This window comes from Dreissena polymorpha, chromosome 7 (assembly GCF_020536995.1).
Source record: "Dreissena polymorpha isolate Duluth1 chromosome 7, UMN_Dpol_1.0, whole genome shotgun sequence".
Taxonomy (NCBI): Eukaryota; Metazoa; Mollusca; class Bivalvia; order Myida; family Dreissenidae; genus Dreissena; species Dreissena polymorpha.
The window spans coordinates 67,738,437-67,756,241 of record NC_068361.1 but is presented as its reverse complement, the minus strand read 5'-3'; the positions used below and the strand labels follow the sequence as shown (position 1 = coordinate 67,756,241).

The window sequence follows — 17,805 nt, the reverse complement described above, 5'->3', positions numbered from 1 at the left end:
CATGCCATAGGCCTTGGCTTTTGATGCAATCAAGCTTAAAGAAATAATTATTACTTAATTTTTTTTGCCAGCACTGGGTCATCTGATGTCACGTCGCAAGGTGTGGTGTATCCTGTGTATATTACTGTGAAATCATTTATTTTTGTCAGCACTTAAATTTGCAAATTCCTGACTTTGAACAAAAAATGCTTCAGTCAATATCCGATTTGTTTGTCCGAAATATATCGCGATTGCGAAAAATCATAGTGTGGAAAGAGGGAGGACACTTGAGAGTCACTTGCAGGAGGTGGGGCCTGTTTGTCACATGTCAATATACTAGTCTTTTGTTATCAGGTTATCAGGAATTTTCCCCCATTAGTGTATCATTATATTGATTAGCAGATTAGTGGGACCGTATAACCGTTAACAAGTGTTTGAAACCCGGGTTTGAAACAGTGAAGCCAGTTGCCAATTGGTCCTATTCATTTAATATCATGGCCAAACTAATAACAATCTTACCTTTATCGGCGCAAATTAGAGAAGGTGTGAAGATTATTGGTAAAAATGAGTGTTTGGCCAGTGTTTCAAGAGTTTTGCATCGTAAATATTTTATCACTTAAAGTACAATAATTTTCGGAAGTGTAAAATTAACAGTGCATTATGGGACAGCGGTTTCATAGGGCAAAGTTCAGATTTAATTGTAAGAACCAATGGTAGCCCATAAAACAAAGCACAAGCTATTTTTACACCTGTATTGTAGTTAAACGCAAACAACCAAACACAAATCAAAATGTTCTGTATTTATTTGTAATCAATGCAGAGAATGTATACGGTAAGTTACTGTAAGTATATACATCATCATCTTTTAATTTTGTTTATTGTCTTTGATCCGGATCCAATCCGGTGCGTGGAGGCTGTATAATCTTTTGCAACAACACTGAAAAACACAATACACAATGGGTAATAAAGTTGTTAACAATTAGCGTTTATCATTACAATTCTACCTAAACGAAGTCAACGCAGTCGATACAGCTGTACTGCTTTCGGGTTTTAGAGCAATATCACGTGTAGGTTAAGTACACTGTGTAATATTCACCCTTTTATGTCAAAACCGGATTTATCTTGAATACTTAACAGAGTATGTATGCGTGGATTACGTTGGATTTTAGTGCCTCATGCCTTTGGTAATTCAGTCTTAATTTGTTCAAATATGGGACATAATTGTTCGTTAGGATCTTGAATTTGTCAATCGGTCGACTGACGAAATATACGAAATATAATGCCTGACGATATATAATGGTTTCACAGTATGTGCTATGTTTGCCAGCACTGGGTCGTCTGATGTCACGTCGCAAGGTGTGGTGTATCCTGGAGGAGAGCGAGTGTCGTCTGCAGTTGTATAAGACGGAGGAGGACGTACACAAGCGTCGCCAGCCTCACTCTCATATCGACCTGCGCGCAGCCGCCATCTCCCTCGACCTCGACAATCAAAACCAGTTTGTGATACTGTAAGTGGCTGCAATTGGTTTACCTCTTATATGAAACATATGCATCAAAATTTAAAAATAGTTTTCAGAAAGTTTAATATCACTACAATATATTAAGTTGGTGTTCTAGTGAAACTTAAAAATAGTTTCAGGGTTGATTTTGTGGGGTCACTGAACAAGTTCCATTACTCTTACCTACTATTTAGCAGAATTATGCCCCTTTTGAAAATCATGTTAATGTTTAAGTGCAATAACTTATAATCTTGTTATCAACTTCTGATATTAAAAAAAAAGCCTCTAACAGATTGGATTGAGACCATTTTTGGTAATGAGGTTGGCTTCAAGCTATCTGGGTTTCTTCCAGCAGAGGTCAGCCATTGTCTGATTAGGTCTACTGTTTGTTTGGCCCTTGAGGTTTCAGTAGTATCCTCATGCATGCTGTCATGTCTCATTCTGAGGAGCAGAAAGTTGTATCACTCAGGAGACCATTTAAATATACCTTCCGTTATTTATTGTATATGCTCTTATAAAAAAAACCTGCCTTAACAAAGGAGCATATCCCACAACTTTTTTTAATTTATCAAAAAGATGGCCATATAAATGCTGTCCTTAAATAGTAAATGCAAGTTCATGGGTGGCATGGTAAATCTAGGACTGAAATGTTTGAATAGTGAGTTTTGCAGTAAAATTAATATATTTTTCTTATTTTTTTATGTATAAAAGAATGGCATGATTTGACCTCTAATAAACACACTGCAAGGATATTGTAAAGGGAGGGGGGGAGGGGGCACCAGTCTATGAGTTACTGACGAGAGATTATTAAAAAAGTCTCCAGGTTTACAAACTTGTGTTTTCCAAAAGTACAATAATAATGAGAAACGATGCCAGCACATAATTCATGTTAATAAAAGTGTTTGGTCAGATTGTGTTGTAAAACAATGACATTGTCTGACTGGATTCAATTATGTCTGTTAAGTGAAAATAAATAAGATCTGTGCAACAAGTTAATGGAAATTTCAATCTTAGAGCTAGAAATGATTGTCAGTTTTATATGAATAACATACATCTGTGACTGCCCATTTCTATGGTTGTTTTATGGATATTCCTTTTCTATTGATATGGGGATATTGTTTGATTCAGTACAACAAGGTCCCTGCTGTCAAAGAGGTCTGTTAGCTTATCGACTTATCGACATATGCTCTGTTCCATAAAAATCAGTGTATGATGTGAAAAGTTCTTCACTCTGAAAAATTTACATGAAGAATTTAAGCACTGGACTTGAATTAAAACATTAGGTGCTTTCATTAGACTTGAGATAAAGGTATTTGCGTTGGGTTGTATATAAATAACTTCAGTGGATACATGGAGAGCTAGCTCCACTCACATATGTCCCTGTTTCAACAACACTTAACATGAATTTAACCATTTCCCTCTCAGAAGCAAAGTGAAAATGGCTATGTGCAAACAGTACAAAAACAGAACAGCGTGAAAGTAACTTGCAGTCTGTTCAGGTTTTATGCTGTTTGCTGCTCATGAGTACTTAAGGTTTAGAGATGAAGCCTTAAAAACTTGAATCTTGTAAGAAATTTCTTCAAGTATATAAAACTTTATAAGGGACTACAAATGCGTTAAAATACGTATTTAATTGATAATGGGTTAAACCAGAAAAACTGATAATACAGTTTGTTAAAGTAATGTTCACATGGACATCAGTAAATATGGCTCTCCATAATTGCCCACACTTTACCCATTTATGCCTAGTGAACTCTCCCATCCTTCTAAATTGGATCAATTTATTTCCAAAATTAGGCCACAACTTTTATATTTCTTGGTTTACAAAACCGCCGACCCTAATTTTTGGAAAAATGGGAAAAAAATAATAATCGGAAAATCGTCTTTTTTATATATGTTTTATTCCCGACCGCACTAAAAACCAAGCAAAACGAAAAAAACAACAATCAGGTTTGAGTACGGTTGCGAATAAAATCAAGTAAGTACAATCAACGATTGGTTCACATATATTGCATAGATCTGGATATTTTTCAATTTGACACATTATGTACCAGTCCATTTATGGGCACTTCTCAAAAGTTATTTTGGGTAAAAATTACACACAATAGGAAAATCAGCGTCAGTAAAATGTCGACCCCATCAAAGTTTATTTCCAAGTCTGTGACGCAACTATATTGTTTACCATATTAATTATATTAAACAAACCCTTAGATTGTAGTAGATAAAAAAGTATTACCTTGCAATTTGATAATAAGTATAAATAATCCAATAAAACCTTGCCATTATTTACGATATATGTGTTTAGGTTTTTTGTAAGCACGTCCACCATATTTAGGAACTGTATTTGTCGTTTCAATACTTACGGCTGAGTAATTTCGGCAAATCAGAACTCAACTTGCGTAAAACACTAGCTCACTTAAGCGTTAAACTCCACCTCTGTTCTCTACAAAAGATTCGAAGGCGGAGCTATGCACATGCTATTATTAAATTGGAGGATTGCCATTGAGAAACAAACACACGATTGGTTTGGCATGATGATTGCTAGACAAGGGAAGCCAATTTTGTCGGCGAGAAATTTGTCGCTTTATAGCTTCAGACAGAAAGCGGCTTTCCTTTGATGACGTCAAACTGTCAATTCACACAGACTGCACATTTTTAGATGACTTACTGACTTACAATTCCAGTAAAAAAAAACACTTGCTCACATTAAACTTTGGATTAAATTATCCAAATAAAGCAATAGCGAAGTTGAAATATATTATTAAATTAATTCGCGTCAGTTCAAATAAGACGTTTTGCGTTGTAAATCAACGACTTTTCATGACAACAACAACTTAAACAAACATTACCGCGACGACACGGGTATCGATCTACCTCGATTTTTTTAGACGATCTCATAAGTCCAGTAAGAACAAACACATCGTGAGTAGTTTATCTCATATAAGATTTATGCAACGGGCATCGCATTGCGTAGTGGTGTTCATCGAATTACGGAAATGAAGCACAGTTTTTTGTTTTAATGTAATGTAATGGAGTGATTAAAATTGCCTAATGTTACAAAAGGTGCGTTTTGCACTCATTTCCTTTGAAGATATAGATGTGTTTCTTTGCATAATTTGATTTGTTGTCTATGTGTTAAGGTTATAAAAGATATGTCGTCTTTGTTCTGATGTTATAAGTATTAACTTTTTTTTTCCAATGATGTTTTTGTTGTTTTTCTCGACCGTCCGATGGACCATTTTCAAAATAGTTTTTGTAAAACAATAAAAAAAAAAAGTCGTGGCCTTAGGGATGTCTAGTATATTAATTTCTATAGTTAGAATATTTCTTACATAAATTCATTTAAGCAAACAGCGCAGACCCAGATGAGACGATGCATCATGCGGCGTCTCATCTGGGTCTACGCTGTTTGCCAAGTCCTTTTTTCTAGATGCTATACGGCATAAATGGGTTGATCATCCGTTAGGGACAATAATTTCAATCAAGGTAATGGGAACATTATATTACTGAGCAGTTATTAATTACTTCCTTTCATTACTGGGATTTGATCAAACTAGTACAAGCTAATACAAACCACAAAACCAATCAAGCTATAATTATATTGAATAAGAAACTTTTGTGTTTGCCATGACAATTCTGTAGCGTGATGGTATACACTTGTGATTATTAAAGTGAACAATTTTTTGCCAGTTTGCTCAGTTGAGAGAACACATGTCTTGACTGTTAATATGAACTTAGTATTTCAAAGGGTAATTTTTCAGATTAAATGAATTTGATTTTTATGCCCCCTTTCGAAGAAAAGGGGGCATAAAGTGATGGGACTGTCCGTCTGTCCGTCCGTCACACTTTGCGTTTAGGTTTCGAAAAATGCTCATAACTTCTAATAAAAAATTGTCCCTTGAGATATAACAATCATATTTGGTATGCAGTGTATATGGACAAGGCCTTTCCATACGCACAAAAATGTGTACCCTTGTGACCTTGTCCTTGAACTAAGGGTCCGCGTTTAGGTTTCGAACTCTTGAGTTTAGGTTTCAAAAAATGCTCATTACTTCTATGTCCCTTGAGATATAACCTTCATATTTGGTATGCATGTGTATATGGACATGGCCTTTCCAAAGGCACAAACATTTTTACCCCTGTGACCTTGACCTTGAACTTAGGGTCCGCGTTTAGGTTTCAAAATCTGCGTTTAGGTTTCGAAAAATGCTCATTTCTTCTATGTCCCTTGAGATATAACCTTCATATTTGGTATGCATGTGTATATGGACAAGACCTTTCCATACGCACACACATTTTGACCCCTGTGACCTTGACCTTGAACTTAGGGTCCGCATTTAGGTTTCAAAATCTGCGTTAAGGTTTAGAAAAAAGCTCATAACTTCTATCAAGCGTTTATAGGGGGCATAAGTCATCCTATGGTGACAGCTCTTGTTGCAGATGAACTGCTTTTGTAAAGCAGGTATAGAGTGCACTGTAAGTTAAGGTTCCAGAGTTTCAATATCTTTACTGTCTGTCTAATTTCATAGTTTTGGGATATTTGGAATCTGCCCAGGTGATAGTTGAAACAAGGGAATATTTTTTACTAATTTGCTTTGATATTTTGCATCCAAAATAGAACATGCTTGCCATCTATTTTTTTTTTTTGACTGTTGCCTAAAGAAGGACACACTTTTCTAGTTATTTGACATTTGGGACTTAAGTTTTTCATTTCTTTTACATTTGGCACACAGAGAAAGATATACTTTTCTAGTTATTTGACATTAAGCAGCCACAGACGGACATCTTTTTCTAATTGGTGCCTGAAAGACACACTTTGACATTTGACATTCACAGAAGGATACACATTTGTAGTGCTTTGATATTTGGCACCCACAGAAAGATAAACTTTTCTTTTTTTCTATTGCTTTGATATTTGGCACCCATAGAAGAACACAGTTTTCTTTTGGCACCCATAAAAGAACACAGTTTTCTAGTGATTTGATATTTGGCACCCATAGAAGAACACAGTTTTCTAGTGCTTTAATATTTGGCACCCATAGTAGAACACAGTTTTCTAGTGATTTGATATTTGGCACCCATAAAAGAACACAGTTTTCTAGTGCTTTGATATTTGGCAGCCATAGAAGAACAGTTTTCTAGTGCTTTGATATTTGGCACCCATAGAAGAACACAGTTTTCTAGTGATTTGATATTTGGACCTAGCAGAAAGACAGTTTTCTGGTGTTTTAATATTTGGCACCAATAGAAGGACACGCTTTTGTAGTGCTTTGATATTTGGTACCTATAGAAGGACACTTTCAATGTGCCTAGACATTTGGCACCTACAGAAGAACACACTATTGAAACACTTCGACATTTTCCATCAACATAAGGACACACTTTTCTAGTGCACTGACATTCAGTGCCAAAATGACAATCTTTTAAAGTGCTTTTACATTTTGCATCCACAGAAGGACATACTTTTCTAGTTCTTTGACATTTGGCACCCACATAAGGAAAAAACTTTCTTATGCATTTGGTGCAAAAAGAAAACACACACTTTGCAGTTGTTTTTATATTTTTCGCAAAAAAGAACACACTATCCTTGTGCTTTGACATTTGACACCAACAGAAGGACATACTTTAATAGTGCTTTGACATTTGACACCAACAGAAGGACATACTTTAATAGTGCTTTGACATTTGACACCAACAGAAGGACATACTTTAATAGTGCTTTGACATTTGACACCAACAGAAGGACATACTTTAAAGGGGCCTTTTCACAGATTTTGGCATTTTTCGGCGTAAGCTGAATAAGCCAGCTTTTCACCCTGACTTGACCTTTGTAAGTGTCCAATAATACTCAAATAAAATTTCCCGCGGCTAGGTACGAATGAATACACTTCATTTATTCCATTGGCTGATTTGAGTATAACACCAGAACATTGGAAACATATCCGCGTCTTTGTAACACTGTTTTACTGCATGAAACAATTTTATCTCTAATGAAAAGGCCCAATAGATAGAACAGTTTTACAATCAATTTTCGACATAAATACAGTTTGTGCGTTCACCTTTTATTTTCAGAGAATTACCAGCGCAAAAGCGTTTAACTAAAGGCTATGTTGTCATATTTAGTACTTACTTGCATTGCATTTCAACCCGCGAGGTTTCGGGTCAATACGCGGTCATTTTGTGAAAGTCAGAGTTTATATACAGTTCATCACCGGAGTTCGCAAAAGGGGTTGCGATCATTGTGTCTTACTGACAATAACGTAGTGACTGTAATGCATTGCATTCCAATCCGCAAGGTATCAAGGTCAGTTTGCGGTCAGTTGCAGAAATCTTTATATAAACGCCGTCTCGTAAACTTTGTGCACTTGAAGTCTGTTTTGATCAGAAAGATACTAAATAAAGATATTCGGCGATATTATTGTGGTATGTCAATCATCGATTTTTAATATGGTTTCAAAATTTGCATGATAAGGACCAATTTTGATAAAATTAATTAGAAATATTTATCCATTTAGACCAGTTTATTAAGCATGACCACAATAATTCGCTATACTATAATTATGCAATTAAATAAGATTCGAGTATTGCCGGCTGACCTATATGCACTCGTTTATTTTCATGTTTCTTGTGTTTTTCTATTCTGTAAATATAGATATCTGAGTAATAATATCACATAAAGCAAAATAAGCCACGAAATCTGGCGCAACACCCCGTAATTGATTTGCTTATGATGTAGCTAACAACTGCGCAGAAAAAAGGCATCCGCTACTTTTTATCTCATAGAGATAACTTTTGATCGTTCATAAACATCGACCACAATCAACGCCGTATATCTTTTTTAAAGATATTTCTTGTTTAACTTATTCATTAAATGCTTTATATCGATAAATATAAACATTGGATCGTAACAGCTCCAGTAAAAAATCAAGAATAAAATTTAAAAAAGGAAAAGAACATTGCCCGGTCCAGGTTTCGAACCAGTGACCCCTGGAGTCCTGCCAGAGTCCTGAAGTAAAAACGCCTTAGCCTACTGAGCTATTCCGCCGAGTACACATATTAGACGTATTTTATACCTTATATAAGCAATCTTCGTAGTTTCACAAAATTTGACGACAAAAACAGAACTCTCCAAATTATTCAATCGTTTCGCGTTGCAACGCTTTATAATTTTTAGGTTTTAAAATCGTCAAAAGATGCATATAATGGCTATATTAGACCATGGTAAATGTTCAGTATTACTGTTTCTTCACAAATATCATAACTAAAACGAAAATTTGCGAATCTGAAACAACTTTTTTCAATTTTGTCAATTTACCAAAGCGTGAAAAGATCCCTTTAATAGTGCTTTGACATTTGACACCAACAGAAGGACATACTTTAATAGTGCTTTGACATTTGACACCAACAGAAGGACATACTTTAATAGTGCTTTGACATTTGACACCAACAGAAGGACATACTTTAATAGTGCTTTGACATTTGACCCCAACAGAAGGACATACTTTAATAGTGCTTTGACATTTGACACCAACAGAAGGACATACTTTAATAGTGCTTTGACATTTGGCACCGACAGAAAAACACACTTGTATAGTGCTTTGACATTCCGCACTTACAGAAGGACACAAGTTTATAGTTCTTTGACTGTCGGCACCCAAACTAGAAAAATGTTCCAAGTCCTTAGATATTTGTGCCCAAAGAAAGACACACTTTGCAAGCGAAATTATATTTTCGCCCAAAGAAAGACACAATTTGAAAGTGCTCCCAAAGAACAACAAACTTTGCTACTGTGCTTTTACATTTGGTGCCTATGGGACACACCTTTTTTTGCTTTGACAATGATGCACAAAGTAGGACTGCACAAACATATTTAAAGACTGGCCTACACTGGCTGAAAAAAGTAATACATGTACCAGGAGTTGTGGGATTAATTCTGAATTCAGATATGTTACAGCATAAAACTGTCACTTTAAGGAGAGAAATGTGCAGCTGCCCAGTTTATGGTTGTAAGAGCTTTTGAATTGTAAGAAAGAGATTCAATGTTTAAGTCTGGGTTCATGGATCATATATTTTTCGCCATCTTGAGAACAACATGTTTGCTGAACATTGTAATTTGTGATTCGTCATCCACATTTTGCATATGAACCCTTTCCAACATTTGTCTCAAAAATATCTTTGCCGAGTTCAGAAATGTGTCATTTAGGTTTAAGAAGTGTAAAATATACATGGTATCGTTGTTCAAATTGATAAAAAATACTTTTAACACATAAGGGTCACGTTGCCCAACCATCATAATTCTTCATGGTGTAGTAGGCTCTGTCATGTGAAAACATGCGCTTATTGCAAGGGGTAGGTCCTTAGTTGGAACCTTTGTAAAGCTGTGCAATAATTATTGTGCAAATGTCCTGTGATATAACGGGCAAAGAATAAAGTGAACTGCCATAGTCTTCTCTTAGTGGTCGCAGTTTTAAAGCTTCTTAGGGCTTGAAAGTAGACTAATATTTATTCAGTTTAATTTGTTTAATGCTTGCAAGATTTTTGGAAGCTCACAAAAATTTGTCGAATACAAAAAGCACTAAACACTGTTTACATCATTATATAAGGCAGTGTTTACATCATTACATAAAGTTGATCTGCTGTATTGTGATTGGCTAGTTCTTTGAATTGGATTGCATCACAATCACTGAACTGTCACTAAACAAATATTGTTACAGATTGTTGCTGCATTATAAACAGTTTTCACACAGTACAATGTGATGTCTTAACCCATTTATGCCTAAACACTGTATTATGTGAAATGGGAAAAAGACATCAAACTGGGAATGGACATCATTTTGGTGATTTTCTCAAACAAAACTATTCATTTCATGATCTACATATATTTTTGTAATATATTATCTATAATTTAAGCTTAATAAGAAATTTTCCATGAATTTTTCATTAACAGTGATTGAATTTGTATCATTTAAAGTGTATTTTTAAACCGTGTCCATGCGCGGCATGGACACAGTTTCATTTCATGAGGATTTTTTTTTTAATTAATTAAAAATCCAGTTTTGAAGTAAAATCAATTTAAATGATGCTATTATATATGCAAGTATATGTTTTAATTATAATTTGTAAAACTAGATAAATGCAACATATAAAACTGCATATTATGCACTTTTGATAAAACACAATTTATTCCCAAATTGATGTCTTATTCCCAATTCACATAATACAGTGTTCCTAGCAGACTCTCCCATCCTTCTAAATTGGATCAATTTATTTCCAAAATTATAGGGATGTCTAGTATATTTATTAGCTCTACTGGCCGAAGGCCTGAAGAGCTTATGTCATGGCATCGCCCGTGCGTGACTGCGTTAGACGTTTTCTTGTTTACGCGATAAAGTCCACAGTTTTCATCCGATTCTTTTCAAACTTGTTCAGTATCTTAATATTAATGAGGACTCGAACCCTATTGAAAATAGGTTACATCAGAGTAAAAAGTCCAGAATGATCTCCGCTTGAATTTGAGAAAATTGTGAAATAAGGCTTGTTTACGCAATGATATCCACAGTTTTCATCCAATCATTTCCCAACTTGCACAGTGTCTTTATCTGAATGATGAGTCAAACCCTATTGAAAATGAGCAATATCCGAGCTATAAGTCCAGAATTATCTACCCTTGAATTTGAGAAAAAAATGAAAATCTTTAACGTTTTGCCATAACTTTTGCAATATTGAAGATAGCAACTTCATATTTAGTATGCATGTGTATCTCACGGAGCTGCACATTTTGAGTGGTGAAAGGTCAAGGTAAAGGTCATCCTTCAAGGTCAAAGGTAAAAATAATAATTATGCGTGCATGCATTAGACTTTTTCTTGTTTACGCCATAAAGTCCACAGTTTTTATCTGATTTTTTTCAAACTGGTTCAGTGTCTTTATATTAATGGGGACTCGAACCCTATTGAAAATGGGTTACATCAGAGTAAAAAAAGTCCTGAATTATCTCCCCTTGAATTGGAGAAAATTGTGAAATAAGGCTTGTTTACGCAATAAAGTCCACAGTTTTTATCCAATCATTTCCCAACTTGCACAGTGTCTTTATCTGAATGATGAGTCAAATCCTATTGAAAATGAGCAATATCGGAGTTATAAGTCCAGAATCATCTCCCCTTGAATTTGAGAAAAAAAGAGAAAATCTTTAACATTTTGCCATAACTTTTGCAATATTGAAGATAGCAACTTGATATTTGGCATGCATGTGTATCTCATGGAGCTGCACATTTTGAGTGGTGAAAGGTCAAGGTCAAGGTCATCCTTCAAGGTCAAAGGTAAAAAAATTAATAATTCAAAGCGGCGCAGAAGGGGACATAGTGTTTCTGACAAACACATTTCTTGTTTGTTTACACATAAAATTCTATCCTTTTGAAACTTCAACGAATGTTTTATATCATCAAGGGCCAGAACCCCATTGAGAGTGAAGAAAATTTGTCCAAATTATTGTTGAAAAGGAGCCATTTAAGTTTAAATTTTACGTTTCTTCTTGTTTTTGCGATAAATTTCCCATTTTGGGTCTGTTTATTTAAAACTTACTCAGATTGTTCATACTATCAAGGGCTTGAGCCCTATTGATTCCAGCCAGTAGAGTGATTCAGGCTCTCATGGGCCTCTTGTTTCTATATTTAGAATATTTCTTAGCGAAATTCCTTTAAGCAAACATCGCAGACCCAGATGAGACGCCACATCATGCAGCGTATCATCTAGTTGTACGCTGTTTGCCAAGGCCTTTTTTCTAGACACTAGGCAGAAATGGGTTAAACAAGAACTCACTTAAACATCTTTACCATGAACAATTGAACTGTTAAGTGGCTGGTAGTATTAACCACTTCTGACTTCATGGCATTAATTGAGCTGTGCTGTGGGAAGATGGGGCTTAATTTATCAACATATAGTTTCATTCCTCATTAGCCTATGCAGTCCCCTGTGAATTGCAATTTTCATTTATAGAAAGTCTCTACTAACTGAAAATCCAGTATAGGCGGGAAGATTGTCCCATATAAGCCTTTTTGGACTGCACAGGCTTATCTTCGACGATACTTGTGCACACATGCATGAAGCCCAAGTTTCTCAGAACTCCACTCGATTAACCCTTTGCATGCTGGGAAATTTGTCGTCTGCTAAAATGTTGTCTGCTAAAATGTTGTCTGCTAAATTTCTAAAATTTAGCATTTTCTTCGATTTTTTTTCAAACAATACTATCAGAATAGCAAACAGTTTGGATCCTGATGAGACGCCACGTTTTGTGGCGTCTCATCTGGATCCAAACTGTTTGCAAAGGCCTTCAAATTCTGGAACCAGCGCTCAAAGGGTTAAAATTTAGAACATCAAGCATTGAGCTTTTTCTGTTGAACTTGTTGGACTGACTATTGGTCACATGGGATAAGGAGGCCCCCAGTGGTCTTTTCTGTTTCTTAAAGAGAAATAGTGGAAGCTTGGTTAGTGGGCTGGCCTGTGTTCGTATGGTTCAATTCATGTATTAAGTTTATAATCCGGTATTATCTTAAACAGTGTCATTGATCAATCTCTATCATGAAAAGTTCCAGTTGTTGCCTTCTTACCTAGTTCTGCCTCACTCTGTAGCCACCATATTTATACAGGTAAGTGGAAAACTGCCAAACTGCGATTTTATCTTGATCTTTTGCTTATTTGTGAAGTAATGTTTACCCAAATATTCTTTTAGTAGTTAAATAAGCATAAGTATTCAAATGTCCTGATCAACCATCAAAACTTACTCTTTGATGTATTTCCTGGGAAGTGTTTGTTGTAAAAGCATCAACCGTTTGTCTTAAATGTGTTTCTGGTGTGTATTTCTTGTTAAAATATACTTCAAAATTTGAAGCCACTGTTAACCTGAATGCAAATACGCCTCAGGAAAGTTACTTTAATATGGTGAAGAAATCAGGTCTTTCTTAAATATGGAAACAATACTGGTAGGGTTTATAACAAGCTGTTACCATTAATGTTACGATAAATGGCCTTCTTTTCTCCACATTTCCATAGAAAAGCGATTGAGTGGAGCTACATTTGTCAATATATATGAAAGTTTATGCTTATATAGAAATTTATTTTTCTTGGTTGCTTAAAAGGTCACACTTTTTGGCATTGAATTCTATGTGGTTGGTGAGAAATTGTTGCTCATATATATTGGGCATAAATAAACAGATATAGTAAATAAATGGTCTGAAGGTGTTTTAAATCATATTTTCAACCGTTATTTAAAAAAAAAAACAACATTGTTTTGAATGTTAACAGAAAAAATGCACACAGATTGGTCAGTCTACCCATGTGAATTGTAAATGACATAGGTATGGTAGGGCATGAACCAGATGCAAATTCATGTCTTTTTATTTGAAATGATTTCCTTGTTTCACACAAACTGTTATGATTTGCTATTTTCTATGTAACATTCCTTTAAGCAAACCTTAAGGTCTATCGCATTTTGTATAGAAAAAAATGACTTCATTTGTAAGTGGCAGATGTTATAAACCAAGAATAGTAAGTCCACTCCACAATGGTGTACATCTTTATGAAATCCTTATCCAAATACTACAAGTGAGCAGCACTCTTGAAAAACAATTTATACACGTAAAGTGTCCTCCCAGATTAAGCCTGTTTAGTCCGCGGACACTTTTCAAGGACAATGCTTCACTTTCCACCTAGGCTGAATTTTTGTTAGAAGAGACTTTTCTACCAAAAATTTCATAAAGTGGAAAGTGTCTGGGACAACACTTGCCTACATGTATTACACCCAGTGCCATGTTTGTATGATTTTCAAGAAATATATCAGGTAAACATATCAGGTAATCCATCTTGCTTGATGTCTTGAACTGTAAAACCATAGTACCACAATACCACAATACCTCTAGCCATAATACTGCAATAGCTCTAGCTATAATACTGCAATACCTTTAGCCATAATACCATGATACCTCTTGCCATAATACTGCAATACCTTTAGCCATAATACTGCTATACCTTTAGCCATAATTCCACAATACCTCTAGCCATAATACTGCAATATACCTCTAGCCATTATACCACAATTCCTCTAGCCATAATACCACAATATCTTCAGCCATAATACTGCAATACCTCTAGCCATTATACCACAATTCCTCTAACCATTATTTGCCAATTCTTCTAGCAATAATACAGAAATAAATCTAGCCATAATACCCCAATACCTCTAGCCATAATAACACAATACCTGTAGCCATAATAACACAATACCTGTAGCCATAATACTCAATACTTCTAGCCATAATACAGCAATGTCTCTTGCTATAATACTGCAATACCTTTAACCATAATAATGCAATACCTCTAGCCATAATACCACAATACCTTCAGCCATAATACTGTAATGCCTCTAGCCATAATACCACAATGCCTCTAGCCATTATATGCCAATTCATTCTTCTAGCCATGATACTGAAATAAATCTAGCCATAATACTACAATACCTGTAGCTATAATGCCTCAATACCTCTAGCCATAATAACGCAATACCTGTAGCCATAATTTTGCAATACCTCTAGCTATAATACGGCAATACTTCTAGCCATAATACTGTAATACTTCTTGCCGTAATACTGGAATACCTTTAGCCATAATAATGCAATTCCTCTAGCCCAGGGGTCATATTTTCCCACAACCTCAATCGGTCTGGATATAAATGGGGAAAAAGTATGCGAAAATTTATGTCCAAAATCATGACAAACTACGTTAAAATATATACCATTGATTTTGCCAGTTTTCTCAACTGGTTTTATCATTTGCTATTTCATTGTTGTTTCGTGTGCTGTTTTATCAGACTTTTTTTCATTGTCAATATTATTAATCTGTGTAAGTCTATACCGATGTTTTAAATCTTTGTCGACTCGATAATAGCTTACAAACATGCACTGAACCAAACAAATGTCTGTGCGTAGGTTGGCTTCTGACAATAACAAAACCAAATAATTAAGAAATAATTTGTGTCGTAGTTTGTATTCAAATAACCCACGGCTGATAGTTTAGATGCGCAGCACGAGTGATTTGAAACCACGCATCTAATTTTCCGGTCGTGGGTTATTCAACAACAAACTATAAAGTACACAAATTATTTCAATTCTAACACAATTTTTACTAAAGATTTATACAATATATATTATTTTTCTTGTGTACTTTTTTATGTGAAGTTCCGCCCATAAAAATAACTTTCAGCTGTTCTGTCGATCAGATCCGCGACTTTCATTCATAATTATATTACCAGATTATTATGCTGGTGGAAAATGTATCGGCATGTTTTGTTTAGTTACAGCGCGTGCTTTCAGTGTACAAGGTCCACCCATAATTATTGCAGAATAACCCATGGACAACTTTCTTCCTTGTTTATATGAAAGTTTTCACGTGCCGTGTTAGAATCGTTTTTTACTTCTATCTCAGATATTATTAAATTTATTACAGTTTACAGTGATAACAATACATCACAATCGCAACATATTGTTTTGTATCACATGCATGTCAATTAACATCAAAGACCGATTATAATTAAACCAGTGCGCGCAGTCACCTTAGCAGACAAAACAGAGAAACCGCTATAACAATGATAACTATTAATAGACACACAATGACACCGATAATCGATTGATATGTTCATCACAGGCCTAGAGCAAAATTTTCGACCACCCTAATTAATTTTGGATGCGTCTTTAATCAGCTGTTCACAAGTTTTTTGTTCTTGGTCTGACGTGCAATAAACCGGTCCTGACCGGTTTAGAGATTGCAGCGAATGGTTTATCACACCTAAGTGAGATAACAATGTCATTAGGGTGTGTTAGCATGTGCACTGTGTAATCGATTTCATGAAATGGGAATTTTAGCAAACAGAATTGGACCGACTGTTTCGGATTTTTAATTGGTCTTTCATGACCCCAATCGGTCTAGGACCCACAAAACCGAAAAAAATATGATCCCTGCTCTAGCCATAATACAGCAAAACCTCTAGCCATAATGATGCAATACCTTTAGCCATAATACCATGATACCTATAGACATAATACTGAAATACCTCTAGCCATATTACTGAAATACCTCTAGCCATATTACTGAAATACCTCTAGCCATATAACTGTAATACCTCTAGCCATATTACTGCAATACCTCTAGCCATATTACTGCAATACTTCTGGCCATAATACTGCTATACCTATAGACATAATACTGCAATTACCTCTAGATGTATATTGACAAATTCTATTATAACTGACCTAGTTTGCATAAATTTATTCTTATGTTAACAAATACTAAAACCAAAGTCCTAAATAACCTTGCCACATATTGTACATATGCTTTTAAAATGAGAACTGATGCATTGAATGTAAACATTGAGTAATATAATGGCCTTTGTGCATTTTTAACACCTTATTATTTACTATTTTTGGTAACTTTCGCATGACTATGAGGGGACTTATGGTTTGCGCTCTGTCTGTCTGTCAGTCCCACTTTTCTGGATCCTGCGATAACTTTAAAAGTTCTTAATATTTTTTCATGAAACTTGAAACATGGATAGATGGCAATATGGACATTATGCACTTCATTTCATTTTGTACCTACGTCAAAAATTCTGGTTGCTATGGCAACAAATAAAAAAAAAAATTCTGACAATGGTGGAATTTCTGACAATGGTGGAGCCGGTATAGGACTATATTGCTTGGTTAAAGTCTTGTTGTTTTTATATTGTCAGTTTTGTATATATAACGATGAACTGGAATTGTTTAAGTTTTATGAATAAATGTTCTGTTCCTCTAGCCATAATACAGCAATACCTCTAGCCATAATACTGCAATACCTCTAGTCATATTATCGCAATACCTCTAGCAGTATTACTGCAATACCTCTTGCAATAATACAGCAATACCTCTAGCCATAATGATAATACAGCAACACCTCTTGCAATAATACAGCAATATCTCTAGCCATATTACCACAATACTTCTAGCCATAATACTGTAATACCTTTAGTCATAATACCGCAATTCCTTTAGCCATAATACAGCAATACCTCTAGCCATAATTCTGCAATACCTTTAGCCATATTACCGAAATACCTTTAGCCATAATACCACAATACCTCTAGCCATATTACCGCAATACCCCTTGCAATAATACAGCAATACCTCTAGCCATAATACAGCAATACTTCTAGCAATAATACTGCAATTCCTTTAGACATAACAATGCAATACCTCTAGCAATAATGCCACAATACCTCTAACCATAATACCACAATACCTCTAA

General features: G+C 35.1%; 1 protein-coding gene across 1 annotated transcript in view; it reads left to right on the top strand.

The window, feature by feature from the left end:
- The window catches only part of LOC127839791 (uncharacterized), a 173,090-nt gene that overhangs the window by 11,484 nt on the left and 143,801 nt on the right, over positions 1-17,805 (top strand). Inside the window, 1 exon segment of the mRNA XM_052368178.1 lies at positions 1,307-1,487. Within this exon segment, the coding sequence (XP_052224138.1) occupies positions 1,307-1,487 (181 nt within the window).